The sequence below is a fragment of the Salmo salar genome, chromosome ssa01 (genome assembly GCF_905237065.1).
Source record: "Salmo salar chromosome ssa01, Ssal_v3.1, whole genome shotgun sequence".
NCBI lineage: Eukaryota > Metazoa > Chordata > Actinopteri > Salmoniformes > Salmonidae > Salmo > Salmo salar.
The window spans coordinates 174,313,622-174,330,833 of record NC_059442.1 but is presented as its reverse complement, the minus strand read 5'-3'; the positions used below and the strand labels follow the sequence as shown (position 1 = coordinate 174,330,833).

Genomic DNA, 17,212 nt, shown 5'->3' with positions numbered 1-17,212 from the left:
ACTAGCGGCCTTCAACTTCCACAGACACCAGCCGCTCTTAGCCTGGATAACACTTGCCAGCCTGCCAGTATCGGACTGTTTTCTCCACTACAACGCCGGATTCCTGCCGTAAGCCCTGGACCATTACTCCTGATCATCACAGCTAGCTAGCTGCCACCGAGTGGCCCGGCCCCGAAGCTAGCTATGAGCCAGGCCCACCTTCCGGCCCGCTCAGTGATCACATCGGCTACACAGCCGATGCCTCCCGGACTCTTCCCCAACATGGCTAGAATTCCACTGCTCCACCGGGTCCTTGCTGTAAGCTCTGGACCTTGGCATTGGATTATCGCTGCTAGCTAGCTGATACCTAGTGGCTAAGGCCCCTGTCCCAAAGCTAGCACCAGTTAGCCAGGCGCATCTCCAGGCTAGCAAACAAAATTACTACAACAGCAATGCCTCTTACGCCAACTGGCCTGAACCCTTTTGTCGACACGAAGCGTTGCCATTCCACCACAACTGGTCTGCCGACGTAACTCCATCCGCTGTGCCCCCAACCGGCCTTTGCAAGATGTCGGAGCAGGTGCTTCTACAAGCCCTGGCCTGCTAACTTTAAACGCATGTCTCCCGCTTGCTAGGTAGTAACAACTACCCAGCGGCTTCTAAGGTTTCATCTATTGCTGTTCACCGGACCCTATGATCACTTGGCTATATAGCTGATGCCTGCTGGACTGTTCATTAATCACGGTACTCCATTTTGTTTGTTTTTTTGGTTTCTGTCAGCCCTAGCCCCGGATCAGGCCCTGTGTGTAGTTAACTGATCCTCTCTGCCCATTCATCGCCATTTTACCTGTTGTCTTAGCTGATTAGCTGTTGTCTTAGCTAGCTCTCCCAATCAACACCTGTGATTGCTTTATGCCTTGCTTTCTCTCTGAAATGTCAATAGGCCTTGTATATTGTTATTTAGGATAGTTATAATTGTTTAAGGTTACTGCGGAGCCCCTAGTCCCACTCAACATGCCTCAGATACCTCCTTTGTCCCATCTCCCACACATGCGGTGACCTCACCCAGCATAACTAGTATGTCCAGAGATGCAACCTCTTATCAAAATGCCTGGGTTTACCTCCACTGTACCCGCACCCCACCATACCCCTGTCTGTACATTATGCCCTGAATCTATTTTACCACACCCATAAATCTGCTCCTTTTATTCTCTGTCCCCAACGCACTAGACGACCAGTTTCGCTAGCCTTCAGCAGTACCTTCATCCTACTCCTCTGTTCCTCGGGTGATATGGAGGCTAACCAAGGCCCTGCATGTCCCCAGGCACTCATTTGTTGACTTCTGTAATCGAAAAAGCCTTGGTTTCATGAATGTCAAATTCAGAAGCCTCCTAATTTTGTTTTACTCACTGCTTTAGCACACTCTGCCAACCCTGATGTCCTTGCCATGCCTGAATCCTGGCTTAGGAAGGCCACTCAAAATTCTGAGATTTCCATACCCAACTACAACATTTTCCTTCAAGATAGAACTGCCAAAGGGGGAGGAGTTGCAATCTACTGCAGAGATAGCTTGCAAAGTTCTGTCATACTTTCCAGGTCTATGCCCAAACAGTTCGAGCTTCTAATTTTAGAAATAAGTCTCTCACTGTTGCTGCCTGTTATAGACCCCCCCTCAGCTCCCAGCTGTGCCATGGACACCATATGTGAATTGATTGCCCCCTCATCTATCTTCAGAGTTCGTTCTGTTAGGTGACCTTAACTGGGATATGCTTAACACCCCAGAAGTCCTACAATCTAAGCTAGATGCCCTCAATCTCACACAATTTATCAAGGAACCCACCAGTTACAACCCTAAATCTGTAAACATGGGCACCCTCAAAGATATTATCCTGACCAACTTGCCCTCCAAATACACCTGAACTGAAAATAGTTATAGCCCTTGATTCACTCCAGACCCGACTGCCCTCGACCAGCACATTCGACCAGCGCATCCTGTGGCAGACTTCAATAGCATCAAATAGTCCCCGCGATATGCAACTTAAGGGACGTCAGAAACCAATACATGCAGTCAGTCAGGAAAGCAAAGGCTAGCTTTTTAAAGCAGAAATTTACATCCTGTAGCGCTAACTCCAAAAGGTTTTGGGACACTAAAGTCCATGGAGAACAAGAGCACCTCCCAGCTGCCCACTGCACTGAGGCTAGGTAACACTGTCACCACCAATAAATCCACAATAATCGAATTTCAATAAGCATTTCTCTCTGGCTGGCCATGCTTTCCTCCCGGCTACCCCAACCCCGGCCAAGAGCTCTGCACCCCCTGCAGCTACTTGCCCAAGCCTCCCCAGCTTCTCCTTTACCCAAATCCAGATCACAGATGTTCTGAAAGAGCTGCAAAACCTGTACCTGTACAAATCAGCTGGGCTAGAAAATCTGGACCCTCTCTTTCTAAAATTATCAGCCAAAATTGTTGCAACCCCTATTACTAGCCTGTTCAATCTCTTTCGTATCGTCTGAGATTCCCGACGATTGGAAAGCTGCTGCGGTCATCCCCCTCTTCAAAGCAGGAGACACTCTAGACCAAAACTGTTATAGACCTATATTAATCCTGCCCTGCCTTTCTAAAATCTTCAAAAGTCATGTTAACAAACAGATCACCGACCATTTCGAATCCCACTACCTTCTCCGCTATGCAATCTGGTTTCCGAGCTGGTCATGGGTGCACCTCAGCCACGCTCAAGGTCCTAAATGATGTCATAACCGCCATGGATAAAAGACAGTACTGTGCAGCCGTCTTCATTGACCTGGCCAAGGCTTTCGAGCCTGAGTGCGGTGATTGACAGTCTTGGCTTCTCAAATGACTGCCTCGCCACCAACTACTTCTCAGAAATTCAGTGTGTCAAATCGGAGGGCCTGTTGTCGGGACATCTGGCAGTCTCTATGGGGGTGCCACAGGGTTCAGTTCTCGGGCCAACTTTTTTCTCTGTAAATATCTGTCGCTCTTGCTGCTGGTTATTCTCTAATCCACCTCTACGCAGACGACACCATTCTGTATACATCTGGCCCTTTGGACACTGCTAACAAACCTCCAAATGAGCGTCAATGCCGTACAGCAGTCCTTCCGAGGCCTCCAACTGCTTTTAAATGCAAGTAAAACTCAGTGCATGCTCTTCAACCGATTGCTGCCTTCACCTTCCCGCCTGACTAGCATCACTACTCTGGACGGTTCTGACCTAGAATATGTGGACAACTACAAAAACCTAGGTGTCTGGTGAGACTGTAAACTCTCCTCCAGACTCACATTAAGCATCTCCAATCCAAAATTAAATCTAGAATCTGCTTTCTATTTTGCAAAGCCTCCTTCACTCGTGCTGCCAAACATACCCTTGTAAAACTGACTATCCTACCGATCCTTACATTTAAGTCATTTAGCAGACGCTCTTATCCAGAGCGACTTACAAATTGGTGGATTCACCTTATGATATCCAGTGGAACAACCACTTTACAATAGTGCATTCTAAAGATCCTTGACTTATGTTATTTACAAAATAGCCTCCAGCACTCTTCTCAGCAAACTGAATGTAGTCCATCACAGTGCCATCCGTTTTGTCAACAAAGCCCCATATACTACCCACCACTGCGACCTGTACGCTTTTGTTGGCTGGCCCTCACTACAAACCCACTGGCTCCAGGTCATCTTTAAGTCTTTTCTAGGTAAAGCCCCGCCTTATCTCAGCTCACTGGTCACGATAGCAGCACCCACCTGTAGCACGCGCTCCAGCAGGTATATTTCACTGGTCATCCCCAAAGCCAACACTTTTCTTTTCCTTCCAGTTCTCTGCTGCCAATGACTGGAATGAATTGCAAAAATCACTGAAGCTGGAGTCATATCGCCCTCTAACTTTAAGCATCAGCTGTCAGAGCGGTTTACTGATCACTGTACCTGTCATAGCCCATCTGTAAATGGCACACCCAACTATCTTACCCTCTTGTGTGTTTGCACCCCAGTATCTCCACTTGCACATCCATCACTCCAGTGTTAATGCTAAATTGTATTTATTTCGCCTATTTATTGCCTACCTCCCTACTCTTCTAAATTTGCGCATACTGAACATTTTTCTATTGTGTTATTGACTATGTTTGTGTACTGTTTGATTTTGTCGAACTGCTTTGCTTTATCTTGGCCAGGTCGCAGTTGTAAATGAGAACTTGTTCTCAACTGGCCTACATGGTTAAATAAAGGTGTTCAAATAATAATGAAGTTGCTTATGTTCCCGTGTTTATAATGGTCAGTAAAAAGTCTCTCTTGTGCTGTCTCTGTGTAGATGATGCACCCCCTCCAGCAGACCAACGTGTCCAGCCCCTGTGAGGAGCTCCAGTGTTCACACATCTGTCTCTTGGCTCCAGGGCTGTCTACAAGCCCCAGGGCTGGGTCTATGGGACCCAAAGCTGTGTGTAGATGCGCAGCAGGGCTACTCCTGGCTGGGGACGGCCTCACCTGCTCCACCCTTGTAGACACCACCTTCCTCTTGCTCCTCTCTCCTACTGCAGTTACACAGGTATGTGACTTTCTCCAACTGCAGTCAGTCATGTAGGACAGTATAGTGATCAGTGATTTTACCTAAACCTATAGATGACTGTTGGTCAGACAGCCTCCACCTATAGATGACTCTAGATTAATGTTTCTACTCTTGTCTTTCTGTTCAGATATACCTTAGCACCATCCATAATGGTGTAGGGTTGAAGCAGTTGCCTGAGCACCATATATGGTCTCTGCCGGGGGTGCACCAGGCCTCAGGGATGGATTTGGCTGTACAGGAGAGGAAAGTATACCTGGCTGATGCTGCTCAGGGCTCAGTGGATCTCCTGAAACTGAGTAACTCAGGCCTGACACCAGGCAGCAGAGTCCTGAATCTCCAGGGCGATACAGTGATGGCTCTGGCTGTGGACTGGGTCACACTCAACCTGTACTGGAGCAGCAGGAAGCAGCCTGACCTACATGTCACCACCACTAGGGGGCAGCACACTGCACCTCTACTCCAACTAGGCCTTCAGGGAACCACCTCCATCGCCCTGCACCCCCCCTCAGGACGCTTGTGCTTCACGGCCTTGGGCCAGGTGAATGTGAGGAGCCTGCCGCAGGTGGACTGTGCCTTCATGGATGGACGTAGTCAGAAGCTGCTCTGGAAGAAAGCTGTGATGCCAACCTCCCTTCTGTTCTCCAACAAGGGCACTCAGCTGTATTGGGCTGACATAGGTGAGACTGTAACCTGTACTTGGCTGAGATTATAACCTGTATTGGGCTGATTTATGTCTAAGATTATAACCTGTAATGGGCTGACCTAGGTGAAAGGTTATAACCTGTACTGACTGGGCCAACCTAGATTATTGTGGCACTTTACCAGCAATGTGGAATACCTCATTGGGATGAATTGATTTCCCCAGGCCTGCTGTCCTCAGTGAAACATGTCCCTTGTTGCAGGTGCTGGAGTGATCGGCTCCATTCTTCTGGATGGTTCTGGATATAAACAGTTTAAAGCAGATCCCGGCCTCATGTCCTTCACACTGGTTGAGAACATCCTCCTGTGGAGCAGCCTGGACAAAGGTATGGTAAACCTCACATTTTTTTACATTTTAGTCATTTAGTAGACGCTCTTATCCAGAGCGACTTACAGTAACTAGTCAGTGCATACATTTTTTCATACTGGTCCCCCATGGGGATCGAACCCACAACCCTGGCATTGCAAGTGCCATGCTCTACCAAGCGAGCCACACGGGACTGTACACACCACTAATCCACACCGGACACCCTTAACCTCTCTCGGGCAGGTGGGACGCTATCGGGGGACACGATTCAACAGCCAGTGAAAAATCAGAGCGTCAAATTCAAAAACCACAAAATGTCATAATTCAAAGTTCTCAAACATACGACTATTTTACACCATTTTAAAGGTACACTTCTCCTTAATGTAACCACATTTGTCCGATTTTCAAAAAGGCTTCATGGCTTTATGGCGAAAGCATAAAGTTAGATTATGTTAGGACAGTTCCAACACAAGAAAAAACACACAGCCATTTTCCTAGCAAGGATAGGCGTCACGAAAACCAGCTAAAATTATGCACTAACCTTTGACGATCTTCATCAGATGACACTCCTAGGACATCATGTTACACAATACATGCATTTGTTTCACTAAAGTTCATATTTATATCCATAAACCCCATTTTACATTGGCGCGTTATGTTCAGAAAATATTTTGCCTCCAATACTGCCGGTGAATCGGCACAACAATTTACAAAAATACTCATAAACGTTGATAAAATATTAAACTTATTCAAAGAATTATAGATGAACATCTTTATGCAAACGCTGTGACAGATTTAAAAAAAGCTTCACGGGGAAAGCACACTTTGCAATAATCTGAGTACGGCGCTCAGAAAAATACACCAGGCAATACAGAACTCCAAAATGGCAGGTATCTAAAATCATAAATGGCATTAGAAATATTCACTTACCTTTGATCTTCATCAGAAGGCACTTCCAGGGATCCCAGGTCCACAATAATTGTTTTGTTTGATTAAGTCCATAATTTATGTCCAAATACCTCCTTGTTGTTTCCGTGTTCAGTAAGCTACTAAAAGTGTAGGAAGCGATCTGAAAATGTCTCGACGAAAAGTAAAAAAAGTTATTTACGTTCGTTCAAACATTATAGCATCAATCTTTAGGGCCTTTTTCACTTAGTACTTAAATAATATTCCAACCGGACGATTGCAATGTCTTGAAAAACGTTTTGGAACACAGCTAACCCTCACGTGAACGCGCGCCAATGAACGCCAGTACTTTCCTGAGTCAACAACTTCCAACTTCCTTTGTTAGCTCTCTGTTCATCATAGATGCCTCAAACAACTTTCTAAAGACTGTTGACATCTAGTGGAAGCCTTAGGAAGTGCAAAATGAACCTGAAGTCAGAGTTCGATAGGCAAGGACTACAAGCACCAGAATTCCCACTTCCTGGTTAGATTTTTCTCAGGTTTTTGCCTGCCATATGAGTTCTGTTAGACTCAGACATCATAATATGCGTATTCTCGCTTCTGGGCAAGAGTAGTAACCAGTTGAAATCGGTTATGTTTTTTATCCGGCCGTGAAAATACTGTCCCCTAGCCCAGACCGGTTAAAAAACAATTGGAAATACGGTGAACAAAAAAAAAAATCCTGGATGGTTTATCCTCGTGGTTTCGCCTGCCAAATAAGTTCTGTTATACTCAGACATTGTTTTAACAGTTTTAGAAGCTTTAGTGTTTTCTATCCAAATCTACCAATTATATGCATATCCTAGCTTCTGGGCCTGAGTAGCAGGCAGTTTACTTTGGACACGCTTTTCATCCAGACGTGAAAATACTGCCCCCTATCCCAAACCGGTTAAATATTTAGGACTAATTTATTGCTTGCCACCCATTCTGAAACTAACTGAAGCTCTTTGTTAAATGTTGCAGTCATTGCAGTCGCTGTAGTAGCTGAAGTGTAAACTATTGAGTCATCTGCATACATGGTACACTGGCTGCATGTCAATAGTAAAGATTGAAAAAAGTAAAGGGCCTAGACAGTTACACTGGGGAATGCCTGATTCTATCTGGATTATATTAGAGGCTTCCATTAACACCCTCTGGCTCTGCCTCTCTGTTGTAGATGTGACTAGACTCTGGTTCAGTGATGGATTTCAGCCCAAGCAGCTGTGGTTTGAGGTCAATACCAATGTAGTGGCACTGAGGGTTTACAGCAAGACCAGTCAGAAAGGTGAGTGTCCACCACGGCCCGGTGAATGTGTCACTGTGCAGTTAGGTGACGGTATAACGGTGTCACTTTGCAGAGACACTAAACCAGCAAACTTCCTCTGCGTGTAGTGTTTTCGGAGATAAGTTAAGTGTCACATCTAGCTCTGCCAATGGTCTAACCAACTCGACTCTGTCCTCTCTGTCCCAGGAACTAACAGCTGCTCAGAGCGGAACGGAGGCTGCAGTCAGCTGTGCCTGGCCTACCCAGGGGGGCGTAGCTGCCGATGTGGACGTGGTTACCAGCCTATCGACACCAAAATGTGTAGACCTTTCCCCTCCCTCCAGTGTCCAGAGGGCAGCAGGGCCTGTAGCGACGGCAGCAGGTGCCTCCCCCTCACAAAGTTCTGTAACCACCAGACAGACTGCCTCGACCATTCAGACGAGATCAAATGTGAGTAACCCCGTCTGCCCTGCCTCACTATACCCCCGACTCACCCATAGAACTACAGTGAATAGACTATAGCCCTGACTCACCCATAGAAATGCAGTCAATAGACTATACCCCTGACTCACCCATAGAAATGCAGTCAATAGACTATACCCCTGACTCACCCATAGAAATGCAGTCAATAGACTATACCCCTGACTCACCCATAGAAATGCAGTCAATAGACTATACCCCTGACTCACCCATAGAAATGCAGTCAATAGACTATACCCCTGACTCACCCATAGAAATGCAGTCAATAGACTATACCCCTGACTCACCCATAGAAATGCAGTCAATAGACTATACCCCTGACTCACCCATAGAAATGCAGTCAATAGACTATACCCCTGACTCACCCATAGAAATGCAGTCAATAGACTATACCCCTGACTCACCCATAGAAATGCAGTCAATAGACTATACCCCTGACTCACCCATAGAAATGCAGTCAATAGACTATACCCCTGACTCACCCATAGAAATGCAGTGAAGACTGGACAGGTTGGCTGACAGTCACAAAAATGAATCTCGAATCGATGTGGCTGGAAGGTGTGCATTATGGGTTCAGATAACTAGTAACAATGACAAGAAGCTGCTCATTGCATCTTATTTTCTGGTGTTTTCACTGTCCGATCTATGCTAATATGGAGAAAAAATTATAGATAGCTAACTAACAATCGTAACGATGTATTTAAGAGATCTCATTATGCCTTCATAACAATGGAGCTGTTCTATTAATCACCCATATCGTGTGAGCTCTGTTGTTCAGTATCAGCAGGTTAACAGTGTGAGAGCTCTGTGTTCAGTATCAGCAGGTTCAGTAACAACAGGAATGAGACACTACACCACTACATGACAACTTGTTTGGTTAGAATTACAGCTCTGGTTTGCTGCTTTGTAATTACATGCACAACACTTGTTCTTACTTTCAAAATCAATTTAAGCTTTTTTTCTGCATGTACAGTGCCTTCAGAAAGTCATACCCCTTGACCTATTCCACATTTTGTTACAGCCTGAATTCAAAATTGATTTAAAAAATGTTCACGTCTTTCACAATACTCCATAATGATAAAGTGTAAACATGTTTTTAGAAATGTTTGCAAATGTATTGGAAATGAAATACAGAAATGTAATTTGCATAACTATTTACACCCCTGAGTCTCAAATTGTAGACACACCTTGGCAGCTGTTATTGTTTTATTATTATTATGATGATTAAAACAGTCTTTCTGGCTAACTCTCAAAGAGCATTGCACACCTGGATTGTACAATATTTGCCCATTTTATTACTTTCACATTTCTTCAAGCTCTGTAAAATTGGTTGTTAGTCGTTGCCAGACAAACATTTTCAGGTAGTGTCATAGTTTTGACTTCACTCTACTTGAAAATCTAACTTGGCCACTCAGAAACATTCAGTGTTTTCTTGGTAAGCCACTCGTGTTGTTTTAGGTTATTGTCCTACTAAAGCTGAATTCATCTGTTTGGTGGAAAACAGACCAGATTTCCTGTAGGATTTTACCTGTGCTTAGCACCATTAAATGTATTTCATTCTGAATACACTTACTGCACACAGTTAATCAATGCAAGTTATGTGACTTGTTAAGGAACATTTTTTACTTTAACTTATTTAGGCTTGCCGTAACAAATGGGTTGAATACTTTTATTCAGGCTGAAAACGGAACAAACTGAAATGTCAAGGGGTGTGAACTTTCTGAAGGCTCTAAATGGGTCTGATGTGACATTGTAACAAAAATAAAGATGTATGCAGTTCCACATGTGTACGTGGAGGAATAAAAGTGACATTTATGCAAATTAGCCCATAACTGAACTTCATACAGACATTGGCATGTCAAATTCAAGGACATTCAGGCACTCAAATGCAGTGGACCTCAATGTTATAAAATAGTATTTATATACAGTAGTTGTACATATAGATCCTAATATAGAACCCCATCCACCCAAAAAGTATTTAAGTGTGAAAAATTAGGCTACCACTAAGAATAATGCACTTTTTTTAACCTTGATTTTCTAATTATTGCATTCTAAAATGTGAGAATAACGTGGACATTAATGTTTCTGTAGCCTGTGGCCAACACAAGCACACCAGTTTTTATTAGTGACCCTAAAACCAGCTAACTTTGTTTTACTTATACCCCCCCACCCAGTTTCATGGTTTCCTATTGGTACTTAGTCTTGCCTAGTGGTTAGAGCGTTGGGCCAGTAACCGAAAGTTTGCTAGATCGAATCCCCAAGCTGACTAGGTAAAAATCGGTCCTTCTGCTCCTGAACAAGGCAGTTAACCCACTGTTCCTAGGCTGTCATTGTAAATGAAAAACCCTAACCCTTACCTAGTTAAACAAGACTGACTAACCTAGTTAAACTGTTTGTAAGTTGTATAATCACTTCCCAATTTATTTTACTAGGAAATTACCATAAATCCAATGTGAAAACAGTAAGTGTAACACTGGTTCTCTAACACCCCATTCTCTTATTATAACCAAGGATTTCTCTGTAACCTCCAGGTGGGTCTGGAGTGAAGCCCCACGATGTCAGCCATAGTAAACCTTCCCTGGGGCATGCTGGGAACACTGTCCCTCCTGGCCAGGACTGGTCTGGGAGGACCACCCCCGGGGGGGTAGATGTGCAGAAGCTGGACTCTGAGTCATGTGATGTCCAGCAGTGTCATGGACATGGGAAATGTGTGACAAGCGGTGGAGAAACCACCTGCCAGTGTCTTCTGGGATACCAGGGTGTGTTCTGTGAGGAGGGTGAGGGACCAGGGGTCAGTAATGCCCCCCTCACTTTGGGCATCCTCAGCCTCATTGGTGGAGTCCTCATCGCTGCTGTCATCATCAGGAAGAGGTAGTCTCAAATAAAATCAATGTGTTCAGTATTTTCCAACCCCTGACACACACACACACACACACCTAGTGGCATGAAGTGTCTTTCTCAAGGCCCCAATGTCAGTAGACGTATTAGCAGTCTTCTGGTTAACCTCTACCTAGGACTTGAATGAGCAAACCTAAAGTCTTCTACAGTCCACCTCTTAAACCTGTAGGCCAACTGCATACCATTCATATAACCTGTAGAACAGGGTTCCCCAACTGGTGACCCACAGCCGGATTTGGCCTGCGGGTGGTTTTATTTGGCCCCCCTAGTCTTCTAGAAAAAATAATATATAGATAATTAGATTCGCTTTTTGTATTTCTTTATACTGTAAAAACAAAAATCAGCTCCAAGTGATTCTAATTCAAGAAATCTGTTCCCAAGTATTTCCGTGATCGAGAGAGCCCTATTTGGTAAAGGACCAAGTCCATATTATGGCAAGAACGACTCTGTTAGGGTTGTATTTCTCAGAGTAAATAACTCACGGACACTAGAGAAGCTTAACCAAGTTTAATTCTTCCCAAAGGGTCGTTACAGCTGTAATTCAGACAACAAAAAACATTTCACACAAGCACTGATATAACCCTTTTTTCCAAGGCTGAGTCTCCTCCTCCACAACCGAACAGCCAATGCATCTCTGTTGCTAGGCAGAACCTTAGTGATATCTGTTCTTCCTCACTTCATCTGACCTGACCTCTAACCCCAAAGTGCTCACTCCACCCCAACTCAAGGCTGTCATGGTTATTGATACCAGACTCTCTTCTCCCAGAGGATCCCTGATGGCTAACAAGAACATATCCTGACAATGTAAACGTTATACATTACCCTCTCTCCCTCAGTGATATATCCTGACATAATGTAAACATTATACATCACCCTCTCTCCCTCAGTGACTATGTTAGTTTCTAAGATCTCCAACCGTCTCCCCTTATCAATGCCTGCCACATGTAATCGCTTCCCTGCACTCAACACATTACAAGCTTAGTTGCACCCACTATATACCTTCCTCCTATAACCCTTAACCTCTGTTGTAGACCCTCAACATTGGCACTCCTTCAGTGACATGAATAAGTAACATTTCATTCTCAGAACCCAACAGCTCAAATAAGTAGAGAAACCACAGTCCATTTACTTTTAGACATGAAGGTCAGTCAATATGGAAACTGTCGAACTTTGAAAGTTTCCTCAAGTGCAGTCGCAAAAACCAAGTGCTATGATGAAACTGGCTCTCATGAGGACCACCACAGGAGTGGAAGACCCAGGGTTACCTCTGCTGCAGAGGATATGTTCATTAGAGTTACCAGCCTCAGAAATTGCACCCCAAATAAATGCGTCAGTTCAACTAACAATCTCAACATCCACTGTTCAGAGGAGACTGTGTGAATCAGGCCTTCATGGCTGAATTGCTGCAAAGAAACCACTGCTAAAAGACACCAATAAGAAGAGACTTGCTTGGGCCAAGAAACACGAGCAATGGATATTAGACCGGTGGGAATTTGTCCTTTGGTATGGAGTCAAAATTGGAGGTTTTTGGTTCCAACCACTGTGTATTGTGAGACGCGGTGTGGGTGAACGGATGATCTCCGCATGTTTTCCCACCATAAAGCATGGACGTGGTGGTATGGTGAGGGGGTGCTATTGAACTCTGTTCAGCATTTATTTGGGCTGCAATTTCTGAGGCTGGTAACTCTAATGAACTTATCCTCTGCAGCAGAGGTAACTCTGGGTCTTCCTTTCCTGTGGCGGTACTCATGAGAGCTCCTACCTTGTCACAACACAACTGATTGGCTCAAATGCATTTAAGAAGAAGAAATTCCACAAATACATTTTTAAGAAGGCACACCTGTTAATTGAAACGCATTCCAGGTGACTACCTCATGAAGCTGGTTGAGAGAATGCCAGGAGTGTGCAAAGCTGTCAAGGCAAAGGGTGGCTACTTTGAAGAATCTCAAATATAAAATATATGTTGATTTAACACTTGGTTACTACATGATTCTATGTCTTATTTCATAACGTTGATGTCTTCACTATTCTAAAATGTAGAAAATAGGAAAAATATAGAAACCTAGAATGAGTAAATGGCCAAACTTTTGACTGGTACTTGTACCTATATACCCTCCTACTCTATACCCTATTACTATTCCTTACCACTATATACCTTTCTGCTGTATACCCTACTGCTGTCCCTAACCCAATGACTATCACTTACCTAACTACTGTATACCATACTATTTATCCTACTGCTGTATACTATACACTCTACTGTATTCCCTACTGCTATATACCATATTACTGTATCTATATACCCCACTACTATATACCTGTATACCCTACTGCTGTATACGATATACCCTACTGTATTCCTTATATACCCTACTGCTGTATACCCCTACTACTATATACCCTACTGCTCTAAACCCTACTACTTTATTACTACTATAAACATGACTGCTGTATAAATTATTTATGTATACCCTTCTACTGACCCTAACCTTAGTTCTGTACTACTGTACCCTACTGGTAACCTTTACTCTACTACATTCCCTACTACTGACACTAACCCTACTGTACCCTGCTCTAACCCTACTACTATATACTCTATGGCTATATACCCTACTACTGTATACCCTGCTGCTCTATACCTACATTGTATACCCTATTATGTACCTGTATATCATACTACCATAAACATATATATATATATATATATATATACCCTACTGTGTTTAGCAGAGCAAGAGCTGCAGCTCGGGGGCAGTCCACAGAGAAGGAGACTCTGATGACCAATATGGATGAACAGACGGTCTACGCTGTGTCTTTCAACAACGATCTGTATGATCCTGACCAGGTACTTTAGAGTTAGTGTAAAGGTATTTAATAGGTTAGGGTTTAGCTAAGAGCTTTAAAACCAGAGCGTTTTGGTCTGCCACAGCATTGCCATGCCTTGTTCCCCACCATGAATATGATAGAATATTTTCAATTAAAACGTTTTTTTTTCTTCAGGAATTCATCTCATCTGCTGATGGGACATCTCAACATCTGTAAATGTTGCCTTTCCCCTTGTGCTCTGAAATAAAGAATAGTAGTCTGATGTTAAACCTCGTGGCGTTTTATTTTCTCAGACATCACATGTAGCTGAAAATCACAGCCCTGTAGACCCGTTTCCTGGCCGCATTATGAGAAGTTGTGGTCATAAACCTGTTATGGGGGTTAGTTAAGTGTGAGGCACATAGATGGACAATGAAACAGCGCCACCAACTGGTGGTGGTCTCAAAAGCGGGGATGGTTTAAATATAGGTACTACTGTCCGGGCACCCCGATTTAGTGGACGTAGAATGACCAGCAGGAGACAGATGCACCGTTCAAGTTCATTACCACAGACGGGCACACACGGCATTGAAACAGGGAGTAATGTCTGTAATATTCCCGTTTCTGTTCTCAGTAAAGGCTAATAGCAATACAGCATGTAGCTAAGCTTAGTCATGATAATGACTGAAGTATTACACCAAGGACTGCATGCTGTGTCCAGAGGAACATCATGGACTGTTCAGGGAATGCTCCTAACCACTGCCAAGATGTGGTGGGTTTTTGTAAGCTTTATAGCAGCATGACAAAGGAGGACCAGTGCCAGAGAGGTGGCTCCAATGGAGTGACTGACCATTTAGAGAAGCAGGTGTGGTGGGCTGTTGAAGAGCCGGTTTAATTCTTTGTCCTCATTGGCTGTCCCATCGATGCCCCCTCTACTTCCTTTCCAGTGCAAGCTGCCTCAACTTTACCCCAAGCTGCCTCAACTTGTGCAATCCACAATGGTACGAAAGCCAAAACAAACAGCACAGGTACTCACCCACCAACGGACATAAAAACAATAATCGACAGCCCAATGGAAATCAAGTAATAATCTTTGGGAATTTAATTCCAAGATGGCGTAGCAGTGGGTTGTCTGTTTTAAAATAAAATGTTATTTGTCACGAACACATGGTTAGCAGATGTTAATGCGAGTGTAGCGAAATGCTTGTGCTTCTGGTTCCGACCATGCAGTAACATCTAACAAGTAATCTAACCTAACAATTTCACAACTACCTTATATACACACAAGTGTAAAGGAATGGTGAATGCACCAATTTGTAAGTCGCTCTGGATATGAGCGTCTGCTAAATGACGTAAATGTAAGGCATGAATAAGAATGTTAAAAATATATGAATGAGTGATGGCCGAACGGCACAGGCAAGATGCAGTAGATGGTATAGAGTACAGTATATACATATGAGAAATGTAGGGTATGTAAACATACAGTGGCATTGTTTAATGTGGCTAGTGATACAATTATTACAATTTTTCATTATTAAAGTGGCTAGAGATGAGTCAGTATGTTGGCAGCAGCCACCCAATGTTAGTGATGGCTGTTTAACAGTCTGATGGCCTTGAGATAGAAGCTGTCTCTCAGTCCCTGCTTTGATGCACCTGTACTGACCTCGCCCTCTGGATGATAGGTGGGTGAACAAGAAGTGGCTCGGGTCCTTGATGATCTTTTTGGCCTTCCTGTGACATCGGGTGGTGTAGGTGTCCTGGAGGGCAGGTATTTTGCCCCAGTGATGCGTTGTGCAGAGCTCACTACCCTCTGGAGAGTCTTCCGGTTATGGGCGGAGCAGTTGCCGTACCAGGCGGGGATGCTCTCGATTGTGCATCTGTAAAAGTGTGTTTGTGGTGACAAGCCGAATTTCTTCAGCCTCCTAATGTTGAAGAGGTGCTGCTGCACCTTCACCACGCTGTCTGTGTGGGTGGACCATTTCAGTTTGTCCGTGTTGTGTACGCCGAGGAACTTAAAACTCTCCACCCTCTCTACTACTGTCCCGTCAATGTAGATAGGGGGCTCCTCTGTCTGCTGTTTCCTGAAGTCCACGATCATCTCCTTTGTTTTGTTGACGTTGAGTGAGGTTATTTTCCTGACACCACACTCCGAGGGCCCTCACCTCCTCCCTGTAGGCCTTCTCGTCGTTGTTGGTAATCAAGCCTACCACTGTAGTGTCGTCTGCGAACTTGATTGAGTTGGAGGCGTGCATGGCCACACAGTCATGGGTGAACAAGGAGTACAGGAGAGGGCTGAGAACGCACCCATGTGGGGCCCCAGTGTTGAGGATCAGCGAGGTGGGGATGTTACCTACCCTCACCACCTGGGGGTGGCCCATCAGGAAGTCCAGGACCCAGTTGCGCAGGGCGGGGTCGAGACCCAGGGTCTCGAGCTTAATGATGAGTTTGGAGGGTTCTATGGTGTTAAATGCTGAGCTGTAGTCGAACAGCATTCTTACATTGGTATTCCTCTTGTCCAGATGAGTTAGGGCTGTGTGATTGCGATTGCTTCGTCTGTGGACCTATTGGGGCGGTAAGCGAATTGGAGTGGGTCTAGGGTGTCAGGTACGGTGGAGGTGATATGGTCCTTGACTAGTCTCTCAAAACACTTCATGATGACAGAAGTGAGCGCTACGAAGCGGATAGTCATTTAGCTCAGTTACCTTCACTTTCTTGGTAAAAGGAACAATGGTGGCCCTCTTGAAGCATGTGGGAACAGCAGACTGGGATAAAGATTGATTGAATATGTCCAGAAAAACACCAGCCAGCTGGTCTGCGCATGCTCTGAGGATGCGGCTGGGGATGCCGTCTGGGCCGGTAGCCTTGCGAGGGTTAACACGTTTAAATGTTTTATTCACTTTGGCTGCAGTGAAGGAGAGCCCGCAGGTTTTGGTAGCGGGCCGTGTCAGTGGCACTGTTGTCCTCAAAGTGAGCAAAGAAGTTGTTTAATTTGTCTGGGAGCAAGACATCATGGTCCGTGATGGGGCTGGTTTTCCTTTTGTAGTTTGTGATTGACTGTAGACCCTGCCACATACATCTCGTGTCTGAGCCGTTGAATTGCAACTCTACTTTCTCTACTGACGCTTAGCATGTTTGATTGCCTTGCAGAGGGAATAGCTACACTGTTTGTATTCGGTCATGTTTCCGGTCACCTTGCACTGATTAAAAGCAGTGGTTCGCGCTTTTTGTGCGAATGCTGCCATCAATCCATGGTTTCTGGTTGGGGAATGTTTTAATAGA

At 44.6% G+C, this 17,212-nt stretch overlaps 1 protein-coding gene across 4 annotated transcripts in view; it reads left to right on the top strand.

Moving 5' to 3' along the window:
* LOC106572640 (low-density lipoprotein receptor-related protein 2) overlaps nt 1–14,223 on the top strand; it is a 105,626-nt gene extending 91,403 nt beyond the window's left edge. For all 4 annotated transcript variants that reach the window (XM_045694267.1, XM_045694264.1, XM_045694261.1 and 1 more), the window contains exons 44-51: nt 4,302–4,535; nt 4,684–5,233; nt 5,459–5,581; nt 7,664–7,771; nt 7,958–8,200; nt 10,762–11,101; nt 13,856–13,973; nt 14,129–14,223. In XM_045694267.1, coding sequence (XP_045550223.1) covers nt 4,302–4,535; nt 4,684–5,233; nt 5,459–5,581; nt 7,664–7,771; nt 7,958–8,200; nt 10,762–11,101; nt 13,856–13,973; nt 14,129–14,170 — 1,758 coding nt within the window. In that variant the 3' untranslated portion in view covers nt 14,171–14,223. The remainder of the gene's footprint in view (nt 1–4,301; nt 4,536–4,683; nt 5,234–5,458; nt 5,582–7,663; nt 7,772–7,957; nt 8,201–10,761; nt 11,102–13,855; nt 13,974–14,128) is intronic.
* The last annotated feature ends 2,989 nt before the right edge of the window (nt 14,224–17,212 follow it).